This window comes from Manis javanica, chromosome 16, assembly GCF_040802235.1.
Source record: "Manis javanica isolate MJ-LG chromosome 16, MJ_LKY, whole genome shotgun sequence".
NCBI classification, from domain to species: Eukaryota; Metazoa; Chordata; class Mammalia; order Pholidota; family Manidae; genus Manis; species Manis javanica.
Genome location: NC_133171.1, coordinates 53488363 through 53510130, shown reverse-complemented (window position 1 = coordinate 53510130; position 21768 = coordinate 53488363). Strand labels below are relative to the sequence as shown.

Below are 21768 nucleotides of genomic sequence, written 5' to 3'. Positions count from 1 at the left end.
GTCTCTGTGGCCCTGCTTCTCCTCTTTCCTCTCTGGGACAACACCTGAAGTCAGGCCCCTCTGGCTTGCTCCCGGGGGTGTCCCCCGACCCCCTGAGTGCCTCAGGCTCACTCCTGGCTCCTGGCCTTTGCATACACAGGCCCCATCTCCCAGACCACCCTTGTTCTGTTTCTAGCCTATCTTTGGTCTCCACACTTGGTAGGATTCCTTTCCCTACCCCAATTTTTTTAAATCTAGGGGTAGGAGAATGTCAGCCTTTTATTCTAAATCTGCGGAGCCCTAGGGGCTCAGTCTTCAGGAGAGTCAGGGGGCCTGTGCTTACTGAGGTGCGTGCTGTGACTGGACTGGACAGGGACTTCCCGAGGACAGAGGCCTGTCTGTCCATTACACTTGCCATCCTACACAGAGATGTTAAGGCATTGATCCAGTTAGCCAAGCCACGCCCATTCTGCGAGAGGGCTGCAGCTGTGCTGAAGACGCCTCCCCGACCTTCACGGGGTTTGCCCTCTCCCTGGGGAGGCAGCATGGCAGAAAGCAGCAGAAGGTGCGAGTAATCAGGCGTTTGTGTTCAGCAGGAGACTATGGAGGCCTGGGGCTCAGGGAGGGCTTGGCAGAGCATTCTGACTGGGCATTATGTTAGGGGTGGGTCTCAGACATGGCAGAGAGGGGTCCAGCCCAGATACAAGTGTGACCCAAGGACTACTCCCATTCCCTTCTCTGGTGGACGGGCCACTCAGGGTTCCCAGTGCCTTCCTCCAGGTGCCCTTTCCAGAATAGCCCCCAGAAGGGCATGTGAGGGGTTTGATAGAAAGGCCCTGGCACTTTACATGGATCAGGCAAAGTCGGAGCTTCACCTGGACAATGTCCCGCTCGGCCAGCTTCCCCCGGGAGGAGATCCGCACGTCATCACCATCCAGCTCCACCATGGCTGTGTGGGGAGGAGACGTATGCAGGTGGGGGGGTTAATGGTGAGTATCTGGACCTGGCAGGACAGTGCACTTGTCCTTTATTCCCAGGCCAGTCCAGAGCAGAGACTGTCAGACCAGACCCCCACATGAGAGATGAGGAGACCGAGGCCAGGAGACAGGAGGAGCCCAAGCAGGTGAGCGTCTGACTGCTAGCTGGGTGCTCGGCTCCTCGGCCCTCCCCAGGCTTCCGAGGCTGAGGGCGGAGGGGTGACTTGCAGCCGCCACGGCCTTGGGGTGTGGGGTGGGGTGTGCACTCCTCCCTGGGCAAACAAACGTGCCCTTGCACCCCACCTGCTCACCTAGGTGCACACGCCCAGGCGTGAGCTCTCACTCAGGTGGGAAGGGGCACTCCCAAGGGCCTCAGGCCTCGGGGGAAATGCCTGGGGGGTGGGGACTCACCGTCGAACTCCGCCTGGCCGACACCAATGATGATGATGGACATGGGCAGTTTGGCAGCCTGGAGATGGCATGGGAGGTGGCAGGGTTTGGACCCAGCCGAGGGCCAGTGGAAAGAAAAGGGAGATGATGAATAGAGACACAAAGGGGTAGGTCAAAAGAAGAAAGGCAAGAGGACAGGGAACAAATGGAAAAGAGAAGGATGGGGACACAGAGAAACACAAAAAAGTGGAGGGATACAGAGCAAGGGAAACCGAGGTGGGGCACCAGAGGAAGAGGGGTCCAGAGAGAGGGAGGCAGAGGAGACAGGGTCACAGGTCTGCTTCTGCAGACACCCCCATCCCCTTTCTGCCCCTGGGCCTCCATCATGAGGGGCATGTTTGTGTAGGCCTGGAGGGAGGGCTGGCTAGGGCCAGGGCCCCTCCACCGGGAGACCCTGGCCAGTCTGGGCTGGGGTCTCAGGCAGCAGTCCGACATAGGTTCGTAAGGGAGCCCCAGGCCTCTGGAGGGAGTGAACCACCCAGTGTGACTGTGAGGTGGGCTCAGAGCTCACCCACCCCCAGGTGCTCCGAGAAGCCAGGGGTGGTCCTGAAGAGGGAGGGCAGGGGAGAAGCATGCACCAGCACTTCCCTAACAGTGGGAAGGCATGCTTCCCTCTCCCACTGCGCCAGCCCTCTGCCTCCCACCCCCACTCACGTTGACAATGGCCTCCTTGGTCTGCGCCATGTCGGAGATGACGCCGTCCGTGATGATGAGCAGCACCGAGTACTGGGAGCCGTCCTGCACCGCGGCCGCGTTCCTAGGGCGGGCGGGGGCTGAGGGCCGCTGTCCTCCGTGTTCCCCCCTCCAACAAGGACCCTTAACACTTTGGGTGGGGCCAGTTCTTTGATGGGAGGGGCATCACTTGAGAGTCGGGGCTCCCTAAAAGGTGAGTCAACAGGAAGAGACGCTCCCTCTGGCTTTCCTGAGGACAGGAGGTGTGAAGACAGACTGTGAGCTGTGGGGGTAGGGAGCCCTCTAGTGACCCCGGCACTCACCTGGCCACATGGGTGACCACCGGGGCGAAGTTGGTGGGACCATAAAGCTGCACAGTGCGCAGGCTGTGATGGTAGGCCTCCAGGATGCCATCGATGCCACAGCATGAGGGGTTCTCCTGGTTGCCATTCTGGGGGCAGAGGATGGGGAGGCTGAACCCAGAAGTGGAGGCAGAGCCAGGGTGGGGAGGCCAGCAGGCCTGGGCTCTCCTAGATTCTTCTCTGGTGGGGGGTCGGGGTCAGGGCCCACACAGAAGGGCACCACATGCTCAGGATGAGCAGGGTCCAAGCCTGCTCCTTGCCCCATTCCTTGAAACTGGTCAGAGGGGCCCGCCTGGGAGCCCCCGCCGCTTCCCTCCCAGAACCTCGAGCAAACACACCAGGGTCTGAGCAGCTCTGGATGGGCGGGTGACTGACCCATCCTCCCATGTTCTGTGCCCGGCACAGTGCCTGGCACTCCACAGGCATGTGCAGGATGTTGGTTGTGAGTGACTGAGTGTCCCCAGCTGAGGGGAGGAAGTGAGAGGAGGTGGCCTGAGGAGTTATCTGCATGGGGCTCCCATCTCAGCACCAACTCATGAGGTTCTTGGAATTACCTACAGTTGCCCATATCCAACCCACACCCCTTTATCCTAATTTCTGGTGCCTCGGCATTTCAGCCAGATCTCCACTCTACCTCCACCTGGGTTGGCAAAAGGAGGCGAGAGCCCGCTGTGGGTGGTTTCAAGAGGGGGGGGGTGAGCAAGGTGTGGAGTGGGTTTCTGGAGGCCCAGATACAAGCCCCCTACACACACACACAGCAGGGAGCCTACCGCCCACAAAGGCTCCTTCAGTCCCTAGGGAGGATGGGAGATGGCCCCCACCCCAGGCTGTCACCACAGCCCCAGCCTGGTCAGCCTTCAGCACTTCCTCCTGGGACCTCCTACCAGTGGGAACTCGTGGGACACCCTGCCATCAGGGGGCAGCTTGGCCCCAAAGCCAAGGGCAGGGAACATCTTGTCACTGTCGTAGTGCTGGATGACCTCCCCGACGGCGGTCAGCGCCAGCGCGTAGGCGTTCAGCTGGTAGGGGCTCATGTAGTGCAGGGACGTGGACTGCGAGGGGTTCCCTGTGACACAGGAAATGCAACATTTACATGTGGACACTCCAAGCCACCCTGGATGGAGAAGGGGGTGTCCAAAGGCACCCATAATTTTATTTATTCTTGACTCCTTTCTTTCTTACTGCACATTAAATCCCTTAGCAAATCCTGGTTGCTAAACCTTCAAAATATATCCAAAATCAGAATCTCACTTACCTCTCCCCCACTCCGTGGAATCAGCATCCTCCAGCTGGTAGGATTGCAGTGGCCTTCTAACTGATCCCCTGCTCCCCTCTTGTGCCTACAGCCCACGCTCAGCACACCAGCCAAGGTGAGCCTGCCAAACTCCCAGGCAGCTAGATCACACCTCTTCTCAGCTCATAAGGCTCCAACACTCTCATCTCACGCCGAATTAAACCCAAAGTCCTTCTAAGGGCTCACAGGGCCCTTCCTGACCTGGCCTCCAGGTACCTCTCTCCTCAGACCCTTCCACCCTCCCTGTCACTCACCCAGTCCCAGCCTCTCACCATTCCCACCTCAGGCCCTTGGCAGGGGCTGTTTCCTCTGCCCTTGCACACTTTTCTGCAGATGTACTCACGGCTTGCTCCCTTGCCCCTCTGGGTCTCTACTCAAGTTCACACTCTCAAGGTGGTCTTCCCTGAACCCCATTGGGAATTACAGCCACCCCCTGATGCTCCCTATCCTTTCTGGCTTGATTTTTCTCCACAGCCCTTGTCACCACTAATTTTGTCCATATTTTACTTACTTGTTTATTAATGAGAGGCAGTACGGCACAGACTGCCAGGGTACCAATCCTGTCTCTACCTTCTGCTAGCTGTGTGCCCTTGGCTAGGCTCCTTAGCCCGTCAGCCTCAGTCTCCTCATCTGTGGAGTGGGGATAATAATGACCCCCACCTCAAGGGCTTTTGTGAGGAGTAAACAGTTACAATTTCAACTCTCCTCGCTGTTACTGCTGCAGCCCCTCCTGGTCCTGACACCCTGCCTCTCTGTGCTGCTAGGGTTTACAGTCCTGTGGGGACACACCAGAGGCACACAAAGCCCAGGCACCTCTGACTGGCACAAAAATGAGCACTGAGTACCACTAATGGGGGTCCACACTCCAAGAAAGGCTGTGATGTTTCCAACAGTTTACAGTTTGGCATTGATTGCTCCTGGTGACGGTCACAGCCCAACACTGGAAGTCAGAGGAGGTGAGGAGGCTGGGGCAGCCACAGCAAGGGGGGGCTGGGCTGTAGTCTTTCCTCACTGAGGACCACCTTGACCCCAGTTCTCCCCTCCAGCCTCCAGGTTGGACTGCACAGAGGATGTGGGATTGGATCCTGTGAGAAAACACATGGGCTCCAGGGCCCTGCTGCCTCAGGGAGACTGAGTACCTCCCAGGGCAAGGCAGTGGCTCAGGATATGCAGGCCCAGAGCCCAGACGCGCTGATGACCCTGGTCCAGTCGGGGCATACCTTTGCCAGCTTGGTTATATCTTCAGGTCTCCAGGCCTGAATAATTCCTTTTTGGTGAGAATGAGGGCAGAGGATAGGAGACCTGGCTCCCAGCTGGGACCAACTACCACACCCCTGAAAAGCCCTCCCCTCTTCCCACTTCCAGCTCCCCTGCCCATCCCCCACTCACCATTGGAGGCTGTGAAATCAATGGCCACCGTGAAGTTGATCTGGGTCCTAGAAGAGGGAGAACAACAGGGGAGTCACCTGGACAGAAGAAGTTACCTGGGGAGGGTGAACCGTGCTGGACACAGAGTGAGAAACCTGGCTTCCACCCTAGCCCCCCTGCTTGCCAGGTATGTAAAGTCGCACATCTGTACCAGCTCTGGAAAACTGAGACAAGGCCAGCCACACCCTCTCCCAAAGGATTGTTGTGAACATCAAGAGTTAGGCAGTGTGAAAGCTCTGTGAAGATGATTATGTTCTGTGTGGGCACATGGTTACTACTTATTTCCTCCCCAAACCCTGCCCCTGATCCCACCTGAAGCTAGTGAGGTAGAGGTAGTGTCTCATTGTATTTCTGGTGCAGATGTGGGATTAGATTCAGAATTCAAACTTACTTGACAAATAAGAGAGACAAATAGATATCATGCATCTACTGACAGAATAACGAAAAACACTACCCATGAAGTTGTCTTGCCAAAAAATCAAACATGAATCTGACTGAGCTTCCAGAGCTATCTACCAGCCCTTTGCAGGAAATACAGGGGGCAGCAGAACATGGTAATGACACCATGGGGGATGCAGCCGGTAAATTCCAGTCTATGGGAGGTTCTGTAGGACCACTACTGAAGAGAGGCCTTGGACCAGCAGCATCATGATCACGGGGAACTTGTGAGGAGTCTCAGGCCCTCTGAAGACCTACTGAATCAGAATCACTTGATGGGCTGCAGGAATCTGTTTAGCACATCTTTCAGGTGCTGGGAGGAACCAATAGGTGAAAAGGGAATTAAGAGACAATTCAACCAATTGCAATATTTGGATCTTTCCTAGATTTCTGATTCGAACAAGCCAATTTAAAAACAATTTAAGGCAACTGGGGAAATTTGAACACAAACTAGATACTTGGTCTTACTGTTTAAATTCTATGACAGATGCCGACAGAACAAAGCTGGTAAGACATGAGCCCCTAATAAAATTTAGCCTTGCGGTTCTCACACTGCAGAATGTACAGTCACCAGGGAAGCTTGTCTAAAAAGATGCCAGGGCCCCACTCCCAGGAATGCCAATTCAGTTGGCCTGAGATGGGGCCCCATCACTCAGGGATTCTGAGGGGGTTCTGGGATCACACTTGGGGAAACTCAATTCTGGTTGAGTCTAAGGATGATGTAAGACAAGGCAGGGCTCATCTCACCTGCATTTAATAGCGATGTCCTTATCATAAACCACAGCCCTCATGCCACCTGATCACAGCTGAGCTGCTGTTCACAGAATCTTCATCACCAGGAAGGGTAAAGGACATGGTTAGCAGGAGACCCAAGTCACAATCTGCTGACCAGAGAATATCCTTCCCACACTCTTCCCCCGATCAGGTGCCTGGGGGCAGAGTATCCAATGGACTCTAAGCTCTGAGGAAGGAGCCACAAGACGGCAAGAGCATGAGTCCCTGAAGGACTATGTGGAGCATCTCCCCCAAGCCCTGCCACCCTGAATGAAAAGTAAGGCTTTATTTTTATTAAGGCTTGAGGTAGGGGGATTATTTTTTATAGTAGTTGACCTACCTTTCATCTGCTTTTTGTTGTTCTCTCTCAGTATGGAACATAAAGATTGTGTCTTTGTTGGAGAAAGGGAGACATTGGGAGGGCAAGTGCCCTACTCCCGGGGCCACCTTGGGAGGCTGGTTCTGGCCTGTGGGGCTACAACTGAGGGACACTGTCAGCCTGGCTCTCCCAATTAAAGGGTGAAGGTTGAGGCAGACTTTACTCCTTAATTAGTCTTCTCCTGCTCTGGGTTCTGAAACAACTCAGGAAAGGAAGGGACTGGAAAGCAGATACTATTGTGGGAGTTACTCCCTGCAGGCTCACCTCTCATGCCTAAAGGCAAAGCAGGGCAGAAGGCAGGCTGCTGAACAGCTAGCTCCATCTCTGAAGTGGAGGCAGAGGTGCCCCCAAACCCTTCCTCCTGGTCCAGGTGGGTTGGGGAGGGAGGCCAGCAGGAGAAGAGCCCAGGACAAATGCCTCCAACTGTGCCTGTCTGGACATGCAGGCTGGCCCTCGCTCCCTGGAGCCAGCTGTCTCACAGTGTGGAGGGGTAGGGCTGGCACCTGCATGCTAACTTGCCCAGTATCTGGAACTGCAGAAAGCTCCTTCTCTATGACACACTGCAGCGCTCAGCCCTTTAACGCATCAGTTTCCATCTGCATCACACCCTACCTGGTAGCTGTGAGGCACGCAGGGCCAGGATTACTCATTACTATGGAAGAAATGTAGCATGTGGTGCAGAAGGAACCCTGCCACTGCCTAGGCATGCAGCCTCAGGCAAGTTAAAATGGGGATCATCCTTCTCACCCTGCCCTGTGTTCTGCAAACTGGGGGCACTATGCAAATGAGAAGGCTGAATAGGATGAGGACTGTTTGAAAATTACCAGGTGCTGTGGAATGTATGGGGTGGTTGCTAAATGGGATAGAGAGCCGAGCAGTTTTGATCAGGGAAAGGAGAAAGGGCAGGGTCTGGAGTAGGCTCAGAGGAGGATAGGGAGGGCCAGGGAGGCCTCTGGGTGACTGCTCAGTGGGTACAAGGAGCTTGCAACCTTGAGACTGCAGCTTCCAGGTAGCTAGGCACAGTGTCATGGGAGAGTGTGTGTGTGGCTTCCCAGGGCCTGACTTTTCCCTCTGCCCTGGAGAACCAGGCAGCAAGTGCCCGCTTGGCTGGGATGAGACTTTGGCAGCTGCCCTGCTTGCTTCCTTCCAGATAGGTGTAGCCATTCACCTGCCTGCACCTGTGGGCTCTCGGCTACCCACACCCTGACGTGCCACCTGTTCTGGCATGGAGCTGGCTGGGCAGGACTCACCTGGGAGTCAGGCTCTCCTTCCATGAGCTGTTGACTGGAGCCTCCAGGCTTCTCTGCCTGCCTTGACCTGGATGCCAACTGGTTCTTTCTGTTCCTTAAACTCATATTTGACTACCTGCTGGCCCTGCAACCATCCCATGGCTCATCCCACAGTCCTTCCTGCCACTTACAAGTTCCTGATGACTCTCAGCAGGATAATCACTGCCCGCCAGATGAACCAGGGGTGTCAGAGCTCTGAGCAGGAAGGAACTTAGAACTCACCTAACTCCAATCTCTTTGTGAACGGAGGCGGGGGCTGATGCCAGGGAGGGATGGGGACCTGCCCAAAGTAGTCCAGCAAATACATGGCAAAGAGGGGCCTAGGCCTGGGCCTCCTGACTCCTAGTCCAGGGCTCTTTCCACCTCCCTAAGCATTTGGCTCTCCTTCTCATGGAGTCCCAACCACCTCCAGGTCTCATATCCACATGGCTGGCCCCTGTGGCTCAGGAGCACTCTCTGCAGCAGCTCGGCCTCCAGGGGTGTGCAGGACTCTGGGTGAGTTGTCTGGGCTGGACACTGGGAGTCTGCTCAGAGTGCAGGATCACAGGCTTCACCCAGGGTCTCAGAGAGGCCCACATGGGGCCAGAGCTGCTCCTGTTGATGCGTGGGGCCCCATCCCTCTCCCTGAGGTGAAAGAAACCAGGCTGCGTCTCTTCTCACCCTCCTTTTATGTAGTCGAGAAATGTGCACTCTGACTCCACAGCAAAGGAAAGCAGCGTGACCTTGAAAACAAAAGGGAGCTTGATCAGCAGGGAGCAGGGTGGGGGGGGTGGCTGACAGTTACAGAGCACTCGGCGCATGCCAGTGTTGCGTACAGTGCTCAGGGCAGCCCTAGAAAGTACGATTACACCCCCATTTTATAGCCAAGGAAACTGAGGCCCAAAGGAAACTGAGGCCCAATGGGCCCCAGGACAATGCCAGGATGTGCCCAGGGAGATGGGAACCCAGGTCTGTGAATCCAGAGCCCACTCTTTTGACCTTGATGCCAAACTGCATCCTGGAGAGCCTTGTTTCTTTCTCTGGAGTGCAGGGTCTCAAGTCAAGGGCAAGAGCTTCCCCTAAGGAAGTCCCGGTGTAGTGTGGAGACTGAGGGGTCCTTCTGACACAGGCCTGACAACCTGTCACGCTTCATGTCCTACCAACTAGTGATCCGGAGAGGTGCCCCTCTGGTCTGTGTCTATCTTAAATCTTACTTGTTCTACCTACCCCACCCCTCTGGCATCTCTCAATCTCTACCCTCTCACCCAAGCTCCCCCATAAGCAGCCGGTTCTTTCTACAGAGGTAACTGACACCTGGGTCCCTCTTCTGGGCAAAGGCCTCTTGTCCTGTGCCTCCTCCTGGAAGTTTGGCCAAGACGGGCAGCTGCCTGGCAGCGCATACTGATGATGATGGAGGTTTGTGGAGACAAGTGAAGGCCTCGCAGCTAAAAAAGGATGGCAAGATTGGGGCAGGTGACCTTTTATGTGTCAGAAAGCTCTGGTCTAGGACTTGGGGAGGCCCTACTGGGGCAGATTCAGCCATCTTACCACTCACTGGGAGGTCCAGGTAGGGCCTCTGACACAGCTGATGGGCCAGCAGCCTGAATACCAGGTCTCTGAGCACTGAGCTAGGCCTTGAAGACCCCACCCACTGTGGTGATGGCGTTAAGCTCCTAGATGGACAAAGTCTCCTTTCACTAGGATTGGACTATAGCAGTAGCCTCTACCCTGACTGCTCATTAGGCTCCCTGGGGAGCGTTTAAAACACCCTGCAGCATGGACCCCAAAACCAATTTCATCAGAGTTGTCTGGGGTAAGGCCCTGGCCCCTAACCTTTGTAAATCTCCTCACCTGAATCTAACCTGCAGCCAGGGTTAAGCCTCCAATGAGGCCCTACCTTGCCTGATCATATGGAGTCACCCAGGGACGTGCTCTTCAAAGTGTGACCCTGGACCAGCAGCACCAGCTGTACCTCCATGCTGGTTACAAATGCACAAATGCAGATTTGGGGCATTCTGACAAAAATCACTGGAAGAAACTGCACTTAGTATTTAAGGCATAAGAAGCACTAAACACAGATTCCTGAGTACAAGCCTGGGCCTCCTAAAATAGGGACCCCAGGGAGCTGGCCCGGGGATCTGTAATTTAATAAGCATTCTGAACAGTGAGTTGTTTTATATGGTAAGGATTGGGAAATGCTGGGGCAAAAAAAGTCAGGATACCTGGGCCTAGGCCTGCTCTGTCCCTAACTCACTGTGTGACCTGACATAATAACACCCCATTCTGGGCCTTAGTTATACTTTTTTTTTTTTTAGCTGTACATCCAAGTTTGCTCAGTCAGAGAAGGTGCTACTTCCCCTCAGGGCATTTGGAAACAAGTGGGAGAGTCTTGGTGGGGGTCTCAGAATGACGGGGCTCTACTGGTAGCTCTGGGCTGTGGCCAGAGATGCTAAGCACCCCATAGTGCATGGGGAAGTCCCAGGAGACAGAGTGATCTTGCCCAAGATGCATCCACATTGAGCAACACTGCAGCTCTGGACAAAATATCACTCCAAGCCTGTCTGCAAAACCATCAGGGAAGTGGTGGTCAGCCCCCTGTGAGTGAGCAGCATACTGTGCAGTTTATAGACCTGCATCTTCCTGCATCTCCCACGTGTCTGCCATAACCACCTTGTGTAGTAAGCAGGGAATGGATGATTTATTAGCCCCATTTTACAGAAGGAGAACCCCAGAGCTCCCTGACTATGACCTCTTCTGGGTCCGGAGCTGCAGACTGCCTGATTCAAATGACTGGCTGCATTAGCTGATGAGGCAATGAACTTCTACAGTGGAAAGAGACATGAAGGGTATGAACTTGGGTATGGGTGCACTGCAAAGACGTTGGCTTATTCTCTTGCACTTTGGGGTCCACCTCAGGGCCTTTGCACATGCTGATCCCTATAGCTAGTATTCTCTTTCCTTACACCGTCAGTACTTGCTCCCTTACCTTCTTTAAATCTCTGCTCAAATGTTACTTCACAGAGAAGCGTCCTCAACTACTTTATGTAAAATGGTAGTTTTGTCCCTGGAGTTCTCTATCTCTTTGTCTTATTATACTTTTTCCACAGCACTCATAACCACCTGGCATGCACAGGTACATGTGTGTTCATTTATTTGTTTTCTGTCCCCCCCACTAGAATATAAGCACCAGGAAGGCAGAGATTTGGGCCTGTCTTGTTCCCAGCTGCATCCTTCATGCCTAGAACAGCATCTGGCACATGGTAGGACCCAGAAATATTTGTTGAATAGAAGCATGAATGTCCTGAAGATCAGCCCCCAGTAGCCACTGAGCCTGATCCAGGATGGTTGCAGTTAAGCAGGAGCGGTGTCTGCAGTAGCTGCCAGCTCTAAATTTAACTGCAGAGCTGATGCTGTCTCCACCACTTTCCAGCTTTGTGATCTTGGTTGAGTCACTTCCCTGCCTGCAGCTTTGGTTTCTTCTTTTATGACAAAGGGATAATAATCTCCACCTCTTAAGGAAACAACCTGTGAAAAGCCCCTAAATGGGGAATTTCCCAGAGTAAGGGCCTAATAAATGCTACTCTATTTTCCTCTTCCTTTCTGCAGGAAGTCCCTGGGGGAGTTTCTCCTGGGATTTCTCATTATGTATCACAGAGCCTGCGGCATCATGTACCTCAAATAATCCCAGGGCTGTTGCTCCATTGGCCCCACCCTCCCCACCCCCAACTCCCCAGGTCTGGTTCCCACACTGCAGGAGCAGCGCTAACAGACATGCAGGACTCCTAACACCAGACCTAGCTTGGGGCTCAGAATATCTACACCTAGCTGTGGAGAGGAGATGGTTACTCACTGTGCCAGAATTCACGTACTTCTTTTTCTTCATTTTCTTTTTTGGGTTTACCACCTGCAGGAAAAACCAGTTGCCAGGTAAGAAAGTGCTTTTCCAAACAGGGCCGGGCCTCCTAGGGCTTCCACCGACCCCTGGCTGGGGCCACAGCCCCAAGTCAGCAGAGCCTAGGGTGTGAAAAATTGGGAGGAGGGAGCAGGGTTCAGGGAGGATGTGAAAGACTGGCTTTAGATTTACGCAACTGAGCTCCCCATTAGACCCAGTGTCCCACGACCCAACACACCAGGAATAATATTTATTTAACCTTCTTTCCCACTGCTCCCCTAAACACACCTTCTACCCTGTGCTGTCAAAGAAACCTGATGTTGCAAAGAGGCCCTGTGCGTGCCTGCTCCTGTGCATTGGCTCAGGCAGTTCCCCTCACCCAAAATAACCTCCCACCTCCCTGCGCCAGTTCCAAACTTCCCTGTTCCCCCTTCAAGACCCAGCCCTGGGGCTGCCTCCCAACCACACCAGCACACGCAGTCAGGACCTCCTGACCTGGTCCTCGTGTGTACTTTACTGCCAAACCAGGCCTGTCATGTAACAGGTCTAAACACACTCACTGGTGGGCTAACTCAGTGACCTCAACTGGGGACGATGTTTGTGTCCCAGGAGGCAGTTGACAACATCTGGAGACATGGGTAGAGGCCAGGGATGCTGCTAAAACACGTAGGACAGTCCCTCATCACAAGGAATCACCCAGGCCCCAATGCCAGCAGTGCCAGAGCTGAGTGAGAGTCCTGGGCGGAGTGTGGGAGACCACGCTGCCCTGTGAGCCTTCCCTCGGCGCCTTCATTTTACCTGCACTGAGGCTCCCATCTCTGTTTTTTCACATGGGAAGCCTAGACTCCGCCTTTCTCTAATCTCCCACCAAACAAGGCAAGGCGATTTCATGCCAGTGAGCCAAATGTAGGGTTCTGGGGAACTCATTTCCCCTCTTCCTCACCTCCCATTCTTCCCGCAGGGGCAGCCAGCTGCACTTTTAGCAAAGGTCTATTCTGTCTGAATGAGTATTGATGTCCACTTCAGAGACACCAAGCGATTTGCCTTAGGTCACACAGCTGGCCTAGGTAGTGACAGAATTAGAAACCTGGTTCCTACCCTCAGGCCGGTGCTGCACACATGGGTGCCACCTGGATAACAAATACAAACACATTCCTTCACAAGTATGTATGCGGTGGGGGGGGTGGAGGAACCATTTCCTCTCCCTCCAGAATCTTCACTCCAGTTGGAGAAAGAAGATATGCCCGTGGGCGAGAGGTGACAAGTGCCACCAGCAAAGGGAGTCAGAAATGTGAGGAGTTAGAGGAAGGAAGGATGGCTCCAGGTGGAAGCATCAGGGCAGGCTCCCCAGAGCAGGCAGTACTGAAGGCAGAGGTTGAGGTACAGGAAGGATTTGGATATAGAGAGATGGAGGGCGGACATCCTAGTCAGGAGAGACGTGGGGAAGTGGGACACAGCACTGGAGTCCAGTTTGACTGCAGAACCACAGAGTGGAAGAGTAAATTGGGCTGGCTGAAAGAGAGCCTGGAATGCTAAGTGGAACGTCTGAACATCACTCAGCAGCCAGCATGGCCTCTAAGCTGGTAGGGGCCAAGATCACAGCAGGTTCTAGGATACTGGGATCTGGTGGAAGTGAGTATGAGGGGAGAAGGAGCGCCATCTGGGAGATGTCTGCCTGGTTCTGCCCTCTAATAGCTGTGTGACTGTAGGCAAGTTACTTAACCTCCCTGTGCCTTGGTTTCCTCATCTGTGAAATGGGAATAAAAAGTACCTGCCACATAGAAAGGAATGGGGATTAAATGGGACAGTACACGTACTGCTGAGGACAGGGTCAGAAAGGTAGTGAGTACTGTGTGAGTATTAGCTGCTGTGATTTTTTTCATCACTACTACCACCACCACTGTCCAGCTGAGAAGTAATGAGGGCCTGGGGGTACTGGAACAGGTGCTGAGCTATGGCAAAACAGCAATGTCCAGAGGCGCCCACAGGCCCTGGGCCCTGGGCATGGCTGTGAGGGTAGAGGAAAGGGAGGAGTCAGGGGTGACCAAGCAGACACAGAAGGAAGGACGACTCAGAGTGCAGGCACACATGGAGAGTTCAGGTGGGAGGGTTGGCAGGCTGTGCAGGTAAAATCGAAAGCCTGGGAAGGGAAGCCCAGAACAACTTCACAGCCTCCACAGACACGAAGGTCACCCTGATCACATGGTGCCCACAGACACCTCTGTGGACAAACGGTTCACTAGGCAAGGTGCTGAGATGAGAGCAGTCGCAGCTCTGTACTGCGCCGTGCCTCGGTGCCCCATCTCCCGGGAGGGCATAGAGCTTTTAGAACTGAGTGTATCTCAAACTTTTACTCCAAATAGGCCCCCCAGCTGAGAAGAATAAACACAGACTCCTGGGGGTCTGGGCATCTCCCAAAGACCTGGACACAAGCACAGTTCTTTGAAGTCTTCTGTGTTACCTTTAAACTAGCCTGTATTCTAAATTTCCACTCTCTAATTATAACTGTTTTAAATAAAAGTGTTTTGTCTTCAGATCTTCATGTGAAGTGGCCACTACAGAAGCACCCTGTTTACGCTGAGGTTTTGTGCACTCACCCCCACTGACAAGCCTCTCCAGCCCTGCAGGACTGCACCCCAAACTTCCATGTGGAGACTGGTGCCCTCTAGAGGGTAGACCAGTAACCTCCCAATTCCCAGGCTGGAGTTCTCAATCTCTCATGACCCCCAGGGCAGGGCTGGGGTCTGCCTTCCGGTGTAAGGGGGGCACTGATGGCTCCTAGTGGCCAGGAGCTGTGCTGGCTCTGGGGATACAAAAGTGAGACACCACCCCAACCCTTGAGAACCTCATGATCTTTGAGGGTGTAGGAGATCGCAGGTCACTGGGATGTGGTACCTATGTGAAGGAGCTTGGGCTTTACCCTGCAGATAAAGGGCCCTGTAGGCTCTCAGCTAAGGTGGGAATGTCTTTCTGAATCTCCTCCCCACTCCCCTGTGCAAACCAGACTGAGAGAGTAGATGAGGTGCACAGCCGGGTTTGAAGCAGGGCAGCAAATGTGGTCAGATTGCCATTTTGAAGGAGCAATCAGGCTACGAGTGGAAGAGAGGGGAGGTGGGAAGACCATTAGGGGGCTGCTGCAAAGCTCCACACAGGGGAGATGATGTCTTGGGGTGGATGGGCGTGAAGGGAATAAATGGCAGAATATTTAGGCGGTAGAATGACTAGGGTTCAGTGACAGACTTGATGTGGGGTGAGAGGCAGGAGGTGTCAAGGATGAGTGCCCAGGTGCCGTGACCCCAAGATGACAGCACAGGGGACAGGGCTGGCTGGCCAGGGGCAAGAGGGATGGAGAGGCTGAAGCCAAAGCATTTGGTTCGGGAAGGCCAAATCTGAGGGGTGGCCGGCAGACAGCTGGACATGAGTCCAATACCCAGAGTGATGCCAGGGCCTGGGATGAGGGTCTTTCCTAGCAGAAGCCTGTCTTCTCTTTAGGTAGTTCTGACTCTAGAAAGACCTCCCAGACACCCCACGGTGTAAAGGCTACCAGAGTTTAATTTCCTTTCTACCTGATGGTGTTTCAGGTAGAAAAGAAGCCAGTACTTCTGCTTCCTGTCGCTGCAGGATCTCTCGTTGATTGCAAAGAAGTAGGGATCAACGACCAAGAAAACAAATCAATCTAACCTTTTCTGCTTTTAGCCCGAGTGACCAGGACCTCTTCTGTGCCCGTCAAATGCCCTCAGAAGCCAAACTGAGATCTGACCCCTTCCCTTCACTTCCCTAAAACTCTCCTTCACAGAGGCCAGGGAAAGATGGAGCCTGCTTCTCTCTGCCTGGTTGTGGGGCAAAGACAGCCCATCTCTTTGTCCATGCAGAAAACAAGCAAGTAACTAAGGATCAGAACCTTTTCAAAGAAATTCATCCACGCTCCATCTTCATGAAGGCTTGCTCAACTGAATTCAGGGTGTGGATGTATAACAGGCACCTCCTGCGTGCCCAGCAATGCTGGGGCCAACGTGAAGGGAGGCAGCAGGAAGGGCTGTCACCTCACCTGCACTTGGGAGCTTCAGCCTAGCTGGAACACAAGACCTGCCCACTAAGATCAGAGATGCAGGGGGAGGGAGTGGAAGTATGAAGGAATTTAGATCCAGCTCCTCCACTTCACGAGCTGAGTGGCTGCTAATATAAGGATAGAGCCGGTTGGTAAGGTGGTTGTGAAATGTAAATCTCCTGGCACACAGGCGCTCAGCAGATGACACTAGGAGACAGCACTGACATCATGCTCACTAGGAGCCAGGGGTTGCTCTAGTAACTTATTTAATGCTTGGTGTGCATAGCACAGAGTAGTTGAGGAACTTAGCCAAGTCACATGGCTAGTAGTGGTAGAGTCAGGACATGAACTCAAGAAGTTTCTAGGGTTATTAGTATCTATAGTTAAGCAGGGCTGGCATGAACTGTGAGGACCATGAAGTTCAAAAGAGGAAGCACAGGGGGCTGGTGTGGCTGGAAGGCCACCAGGGGTAGGACCAGAGGTAGATTTGGAAGGTAGGAGAGCATCCCACGAGAGAGAGCGCACACAGCAAATGATCAGCAGCAGCAACTGTCTTTCGAGGACAAACACTATTATCTCCAGAGAGACTAGATACCTTGTCCAAAGCTTCCAGATCTAGATCGAGGTATCCTGACTCCTGTTCCTCTATCTCTTTCCTTCCAGAAAAGGAAAATATTCAACAGGCCCTGAAACCATCTGGTTGAAGGCAGAGGGACACCTTGAACTCAGGACCTCAGGTCTCCAGATTGCAACTTTCTGATACTGTCCACCACCTTCTGCCCCACCCACAGTTCTATACCCATCTTGTTGGGAGTGCTCTTTGGGGAGAAGCATAACTCAGTGACTTGTAGTCAGATAACCCTAGGTTGTTGGCCTCTTGATTCTGGCACTTACTAAACCACGCGTCTTTGGGCAAGTCTCCTAACTTCTCCAAGATCTGTCTTCTTAACTGTAGAGTGGAACAATAAGCCCACCTCGCAGGAGAACATACAAAAACCCCAGCCCAACCCACTGCAATCTTCAGTGATGGGGCGATATGTAGCGTCAGAGCAAACCCCGGACATGCGGTGTCCGCCTCACCTCATAGATGTTGAACTGGCTCTGCCCGCGGGCCAGCTCCCGGTAGCTGGTGGTGAACTCCCCAATGAAGTCGTGGCTGCAAGGGAAGGTGGCAGCTGAGACCATGAGGCCCTGGCTGCACTCCGCCTCTGCCCGTCCGCCACCACTCATACCCGCCCCCTCCAGCTCCCAATTCCGCCCAGGCCTCTGCTCCAGGGTTACACACCAGAGGGGCTGCATGCATCCCTGCAAAGAGTCCAGGGTCACCCAAGAAGCGAGAAACTCAGTGGTCACCTAGCAAACAGCAGGGTCTTAGGGAATGGGACCCATATCTGTTTGGATTCTTTTTTGAACAACCAGCAATAAAAGGTATTTTGGGGACAACTGGGAAAATCTGAATATGTAATGAATATTAGATGGCATTCAAGAATTATTGTTCAGTGTGTAGGGTGTGACCTTGGCATTTATAGTTACATAGAAAAATACCCTTATTATTTAGACCTTCCCAATGAGATATTTAGAAGTGAAAATGCCATGATGTCTGTATTTGAAATTACATCCACAAAACACCGACGAAGCAGATACAGCAACATGCCACACTTGTTAAATCCGGGTGACAAGCTGAAAAGAGTTCACTAAACTTTTCTCTCTACTTCTTCGTGTATTTGACATTTTTTCAGTAACATTTCTTAGAAAGACCATTAGCACTATGTCTGTCTAGGCAGCTCGAGGTGTTTTCTTGGTGTCCACACCTTCTGGGGCTCTGCTCGCACAAGAGGGAGTCTACGTCAAGTGCAGCAAACCCTGTCCAAAACAGAGCTGCCATCTCCCCGGGCTTGGCTGCCCCTGGCAGAGGGCAGTGCTTAACACGCCACCCTGGGTGCCTACTGGAGAGTGACAGTGTCCCTGGGGCCTGGCCCCACCTCCAGCCTGTGATATATTTTGACTACATGTTCACAGCTCTCGGCATTTAGCCTCCGAGCTCCAGGGCATCTGGTGACTGCCCCCGGCTGCCTCTGGTAAAGAAGTATGGGTGGAAACACGAAGCTGTGATGTGGTTAAAGGGTCGAGAAGAGAGGGACAGGTTAAAGGGCTGAGTCCAGAGGGAGGACCGGCATTGGACTTTCCCTACAGGAGGGTCTCAGTGGGACGCAAGCTCCTTGGAAGGGGCTAGGGCCTAATTGAGCTGTGTTTGCACAGCCTTTATTTAGTCTCCTGACCACACCGCAGGCTTGAGAAGGTCCGGTGAAGATTATGGGTTCAAATCCCCTCTGCAACACTCCCTACAGTGCCACAGAACGGAGGGGTCACAAGAGCCAGGATGACATATTCGGATTTCGTCCAACAGACAAGCAGGAGCCAGTGAGGCTTCCGGACTAAAGCTGCAAGAGGCCCGTTCTTCCTCATCTATGAATTCGCAGTGACACTGGCTCCTTGCGGGCACTTAGGCCACAGAAGGGGAAGCCCTGGCCTCCCAAAGACCCCGAATGCGAAGCACCCTCCTGCTGGCCAGGCTCAGCCCTACTTGGGCACTGCCTTGTGGCTCCTGAGTCCATCTGTTGCAGCAAAGCTGGCCCTCCCATAGCCCACCCCCTCAGGCCCTGCTCCCTGCACACTGCTCCTCTGAAGAGCCGAGGGCCTCCCTGCTAGATCCGGGGGAGTCTCTGAGGACCGAGCCCATCTTCTGTACCTCAGTCACCCCACAACACCTACACAGAGAACATGTCCATGAATGCTCAGGAGTTAACTAGTATCTGTGCCTTAGAACATGCACATTTCAGAAAATCCTAAATTCTCCCCAAAGTGGGGAGATTTTAGGCACTTGGTGGCTGCTAGGCAGCAATTTGAGGAAAAGAGGTCTCTCATGTTTCTCACATCAAATCCTATAGGACAGAAGCCATCGGGAGCCTCAGTGGAGCTTGGCAGGGACAAGCCACTAGGGCAGTGGACCTCCTGAGGAACACCCCAGCCCCCTCGCTCCCAGAGCTGCCATGGGCCCATGCGAGGGAAGGCCCAACCTCCCCCCAGGGGCTGCCTTTCTGTCTGCTTACCTGCCATCCCGATCCCAGTCGTACACTTCCACCTTGATGGTCCTGCAAGGCAAAGACCCATGGTGGGATGGTGTTGACCCAGCCCTGCACAGCCTGAGGAAAGGGCCCTTTTCATGTTCCTGGGCCAGAAGGGGATGCAGGGATGCCCACCAGGATCCAAGAGCCCTCCACGGAGAGGTAGCAACCCCAGAGACAAAGGAACAATCTTTGGGCCTCTTAGCAAAGGTCTTAAACTGTGTAGGGACTTCCCTGAATTTCAGGGAGGATACAGGAAAACAGCCTCAGACTTCAGTTCACCCCACCTTCTCCTGGGCCACCCCAGATGGGGCACATGTTCCAGCATGCAGCCAGACTGTCAGTTCATCGGGGTGGGGCCATCATACTGGGACTGTGAATTTCAGGCCTAAGCAAGACTGGCTTTCCTGGGGAGGGGTAACAAGGCTGTGTGGTAAGACCCCCAGATAGGGGTTTCAGTAGTGGGGAGCCAGCCCTGCCTGTCAAGGATGGACCCAGGGGCCACGACTCAGGGAAGGCTTGCTGGGCTTTCCCATGCCACAACTGGCTCCTGAGTGAGGGTGTAATTATCATCACATTTTAGCCTGTCTGCTTTAATTAGTTTGTTTTGACTCCTGTGCATGGGGCTGGGCTTTGGGAACCCATTTTATTTTTAGCCTGTTTCCATGGCAACAGGCTAGCAGACCAGAAGCAGGAGGAGGGAGGTGGAGGTTTTCAGGTTAACCCTTGGTGCCAGTGGTCCTCCAGGGGTACCCGAGGATGGGGGAGCTGCCAGGATCCCACTTGCAGGGTTTGGGGAGGCGGGAGAGGCGTTGGGAACTGGGGGTCTCCAGCCTTCAGTTCTAAATGGGGCATGCGGAGGCGGCTGCCTGGGCCTGTCTTCTATTAACAGCTCTTTGGGTCACCCCTGGCCCGGGTCCATCTCCTGCATCGGTGAGGAGTAAACCTTGGGGTTCTAGAGCGCCCAGAAGGAGGCGCTGACTCCCTTCAGATGAGCCTCCTCAGGACCTGAGGGTGGGGGTACCATTCTGCCTGCGTCAGGGCAGAACTGTTCTGAAATGCAAGAGTGCCCAGTAGGTCATGCATCAGCTGGATTTTTATTATCAAAATGTAAAATGGGATGGGCACAGAAGCCCACCATGTAAAGGAGTCCTCTAAATGCCTGTGGAAAATAAAAAACTATGTCCCTTTGAGGCGAATTATTGTAGAAAGGAAAAAAAGTCTACGCTCTGAAAGTGAGCTGGTGAGCTGGAAAGGGTGAAAAAGGGCTGGGGTAGAGACTTGGATGCTGTGTCCCCAGCTGAGGGACTTGGAGAGGTCACTTAACCTCTCTGAGCCACAAACCCATTTTAAAGTGGAGATAATAACAGCCTTGCAGAACAGCTGCAAAGATAAGTCAAGGAAACCCACCTGGCATGCAGGTGGGTCTCTCTATAAATGCCTTCTTCTCTCCACTTCAGCATTTGGCCACCTTCAAATAGTTGTTCATGTGAAATTTACTTAAATTAGGGACACCTGAGTCTGAGTACGTGGACTTGGCAGCTTCCAGTTCCTGGAGTGACAAGATGGAAGCGACCTTATGGCATCCAAGTCTGGTGCCTGGCAGATCACCAGGGAGCCTTCCAGACACACAGACCCCTAGGCCCAGTTCTTGGTGGCTCTGGACAGGGACCATCCAGTTTAAAGGCTTCCCGAGTGACTCCGCTGTGTATGTTCTGGAGTGATGACCTCCAGCCCCCTCATTTTCAGATAGGGAAACTGAGCCCTAAGGGTACCCAGTGACTTGTCCAGGGTCACACAGCTGGTCAGAGTCAGTGCCAGCCACAAGCTCAGAGGCTGTAAGAGAACCCCAGTCATAGCCTTGGATACCCAAAAATCACTGGGAAGATTTTTTTCTAATGCCATAGCCAGAGGACCTGCTTTAATTGGTCTGGACAGGCCTTGGGCATGACGTGGGTAGCTCTGGAAAGCCCCCTGGCTGATTCTAATGTGCAGCCAGAGCCACTGACCCCTCGAGAGGAGAGCACTAGTTTTCAAACTTGGTTGCACACTGGATCCCCTGGGGACCTTCAGCAATCCTGATGCTGATGCCTCACCCCAGAGATTCAGAATCAGTTGGTCTAGGGTGTAGCCTGGGTAGGGGGGTTGCTGAAAGCTCCTCAGGGGGTTTGAACTTGCAGCTGAGGTTGAGACCACTGAGCGTGAGAGTCCTGGGCGGTCTCAGCCCAGCCCCACTTGAGGGTCCAGAGATGGCTGTGGCTGCACCTCCAGCTGTGGGGGAAAAGGAGGCGAGAGAACCCGCGCCAAGACAGAGGAAGCAGTGGCAGAACCAGACAGCGTCGACTACTCTACTGGCAGTTCCGCCACTGTGCAGCCCTGGCTGGGCTGCACCTGGTCATCTCATGTGCCACGCGTGGGCTGCAGGCCTTGGTTCCCAGCCCCTTAGCACAGGCCCCACAAAGGCTCATGACAGACCAGTAGTGACTCCTAGGGACAACACCCAAGACAAGGGGCTACTGGGTGTGGGACAATGATATGAGCCTCTGCTGCCCACAAAATGAGCATCTTATTTGGTATAAAGAGGCTCAGAACAAGAGCCCCTAACCGGGGAGGCAGACAACAAAGGCTGCAGGCTCAGGGGCCAGCAGCTGTGAGTGGCAATCCCAGCTCTTCCAGGTACCA

The 21768-nt window shown here is 53.7% G+C and overlaps 1 protein-coding gene across 6 annotated transcripts in view; it reads right to left on the bottom strand.

Moving 5' to 3' along the window:
* Positions 1-21768, bottom strand: part of CPNE5 (copine 5) — an 88593-nt gene that overhangs the window by 2016 nt on the left and 64809 nt on the right. For 2 of the 6 annotated variants that reach the window (XM_017643531.3, XM_017643532.3), the window contains 10 exons: positions 19072-19113; positions 17042-17117; positions 11872-11925; positions 8703-8764; positions 5124-5170; positions 3325-3506; positions 2402-2529; positions 2061-2163; positions 1368-1425; positions 855-928 (listed from right to left, as the gene is read on the bottom strand). In XM_017643531.3, the coding sequence (XP_017499020.2) occupies positions 855-928; positions 1368-1425; positions 2061-2163; positions 2402-2529; positions 3325-3506; positions 5124-5170; positions 8703-8764; positions 11872-11925; positions 17042-17117; positions 19072-19113 (826 nt within the window). Of the gene's footprint in view, positions 1-854; positions 929-1367; positions 1426-2060; positions 2164-2401; positions 2530-3324; positions 3507-5123; positions 5171-7017; positions 7976-8003; positions 8238-8264; positions 8682-8702; positions 8765-11871; positions 11926-17041; positions 17118-19071; positions 19114-19221; positions 19300-21768 lie in introns of those variants that run through there. The other 4 variants (XM_037004377.2, XM_073224173.1, XM_073224172.1 and 1 more) reach the window with 4 other exon arrangements.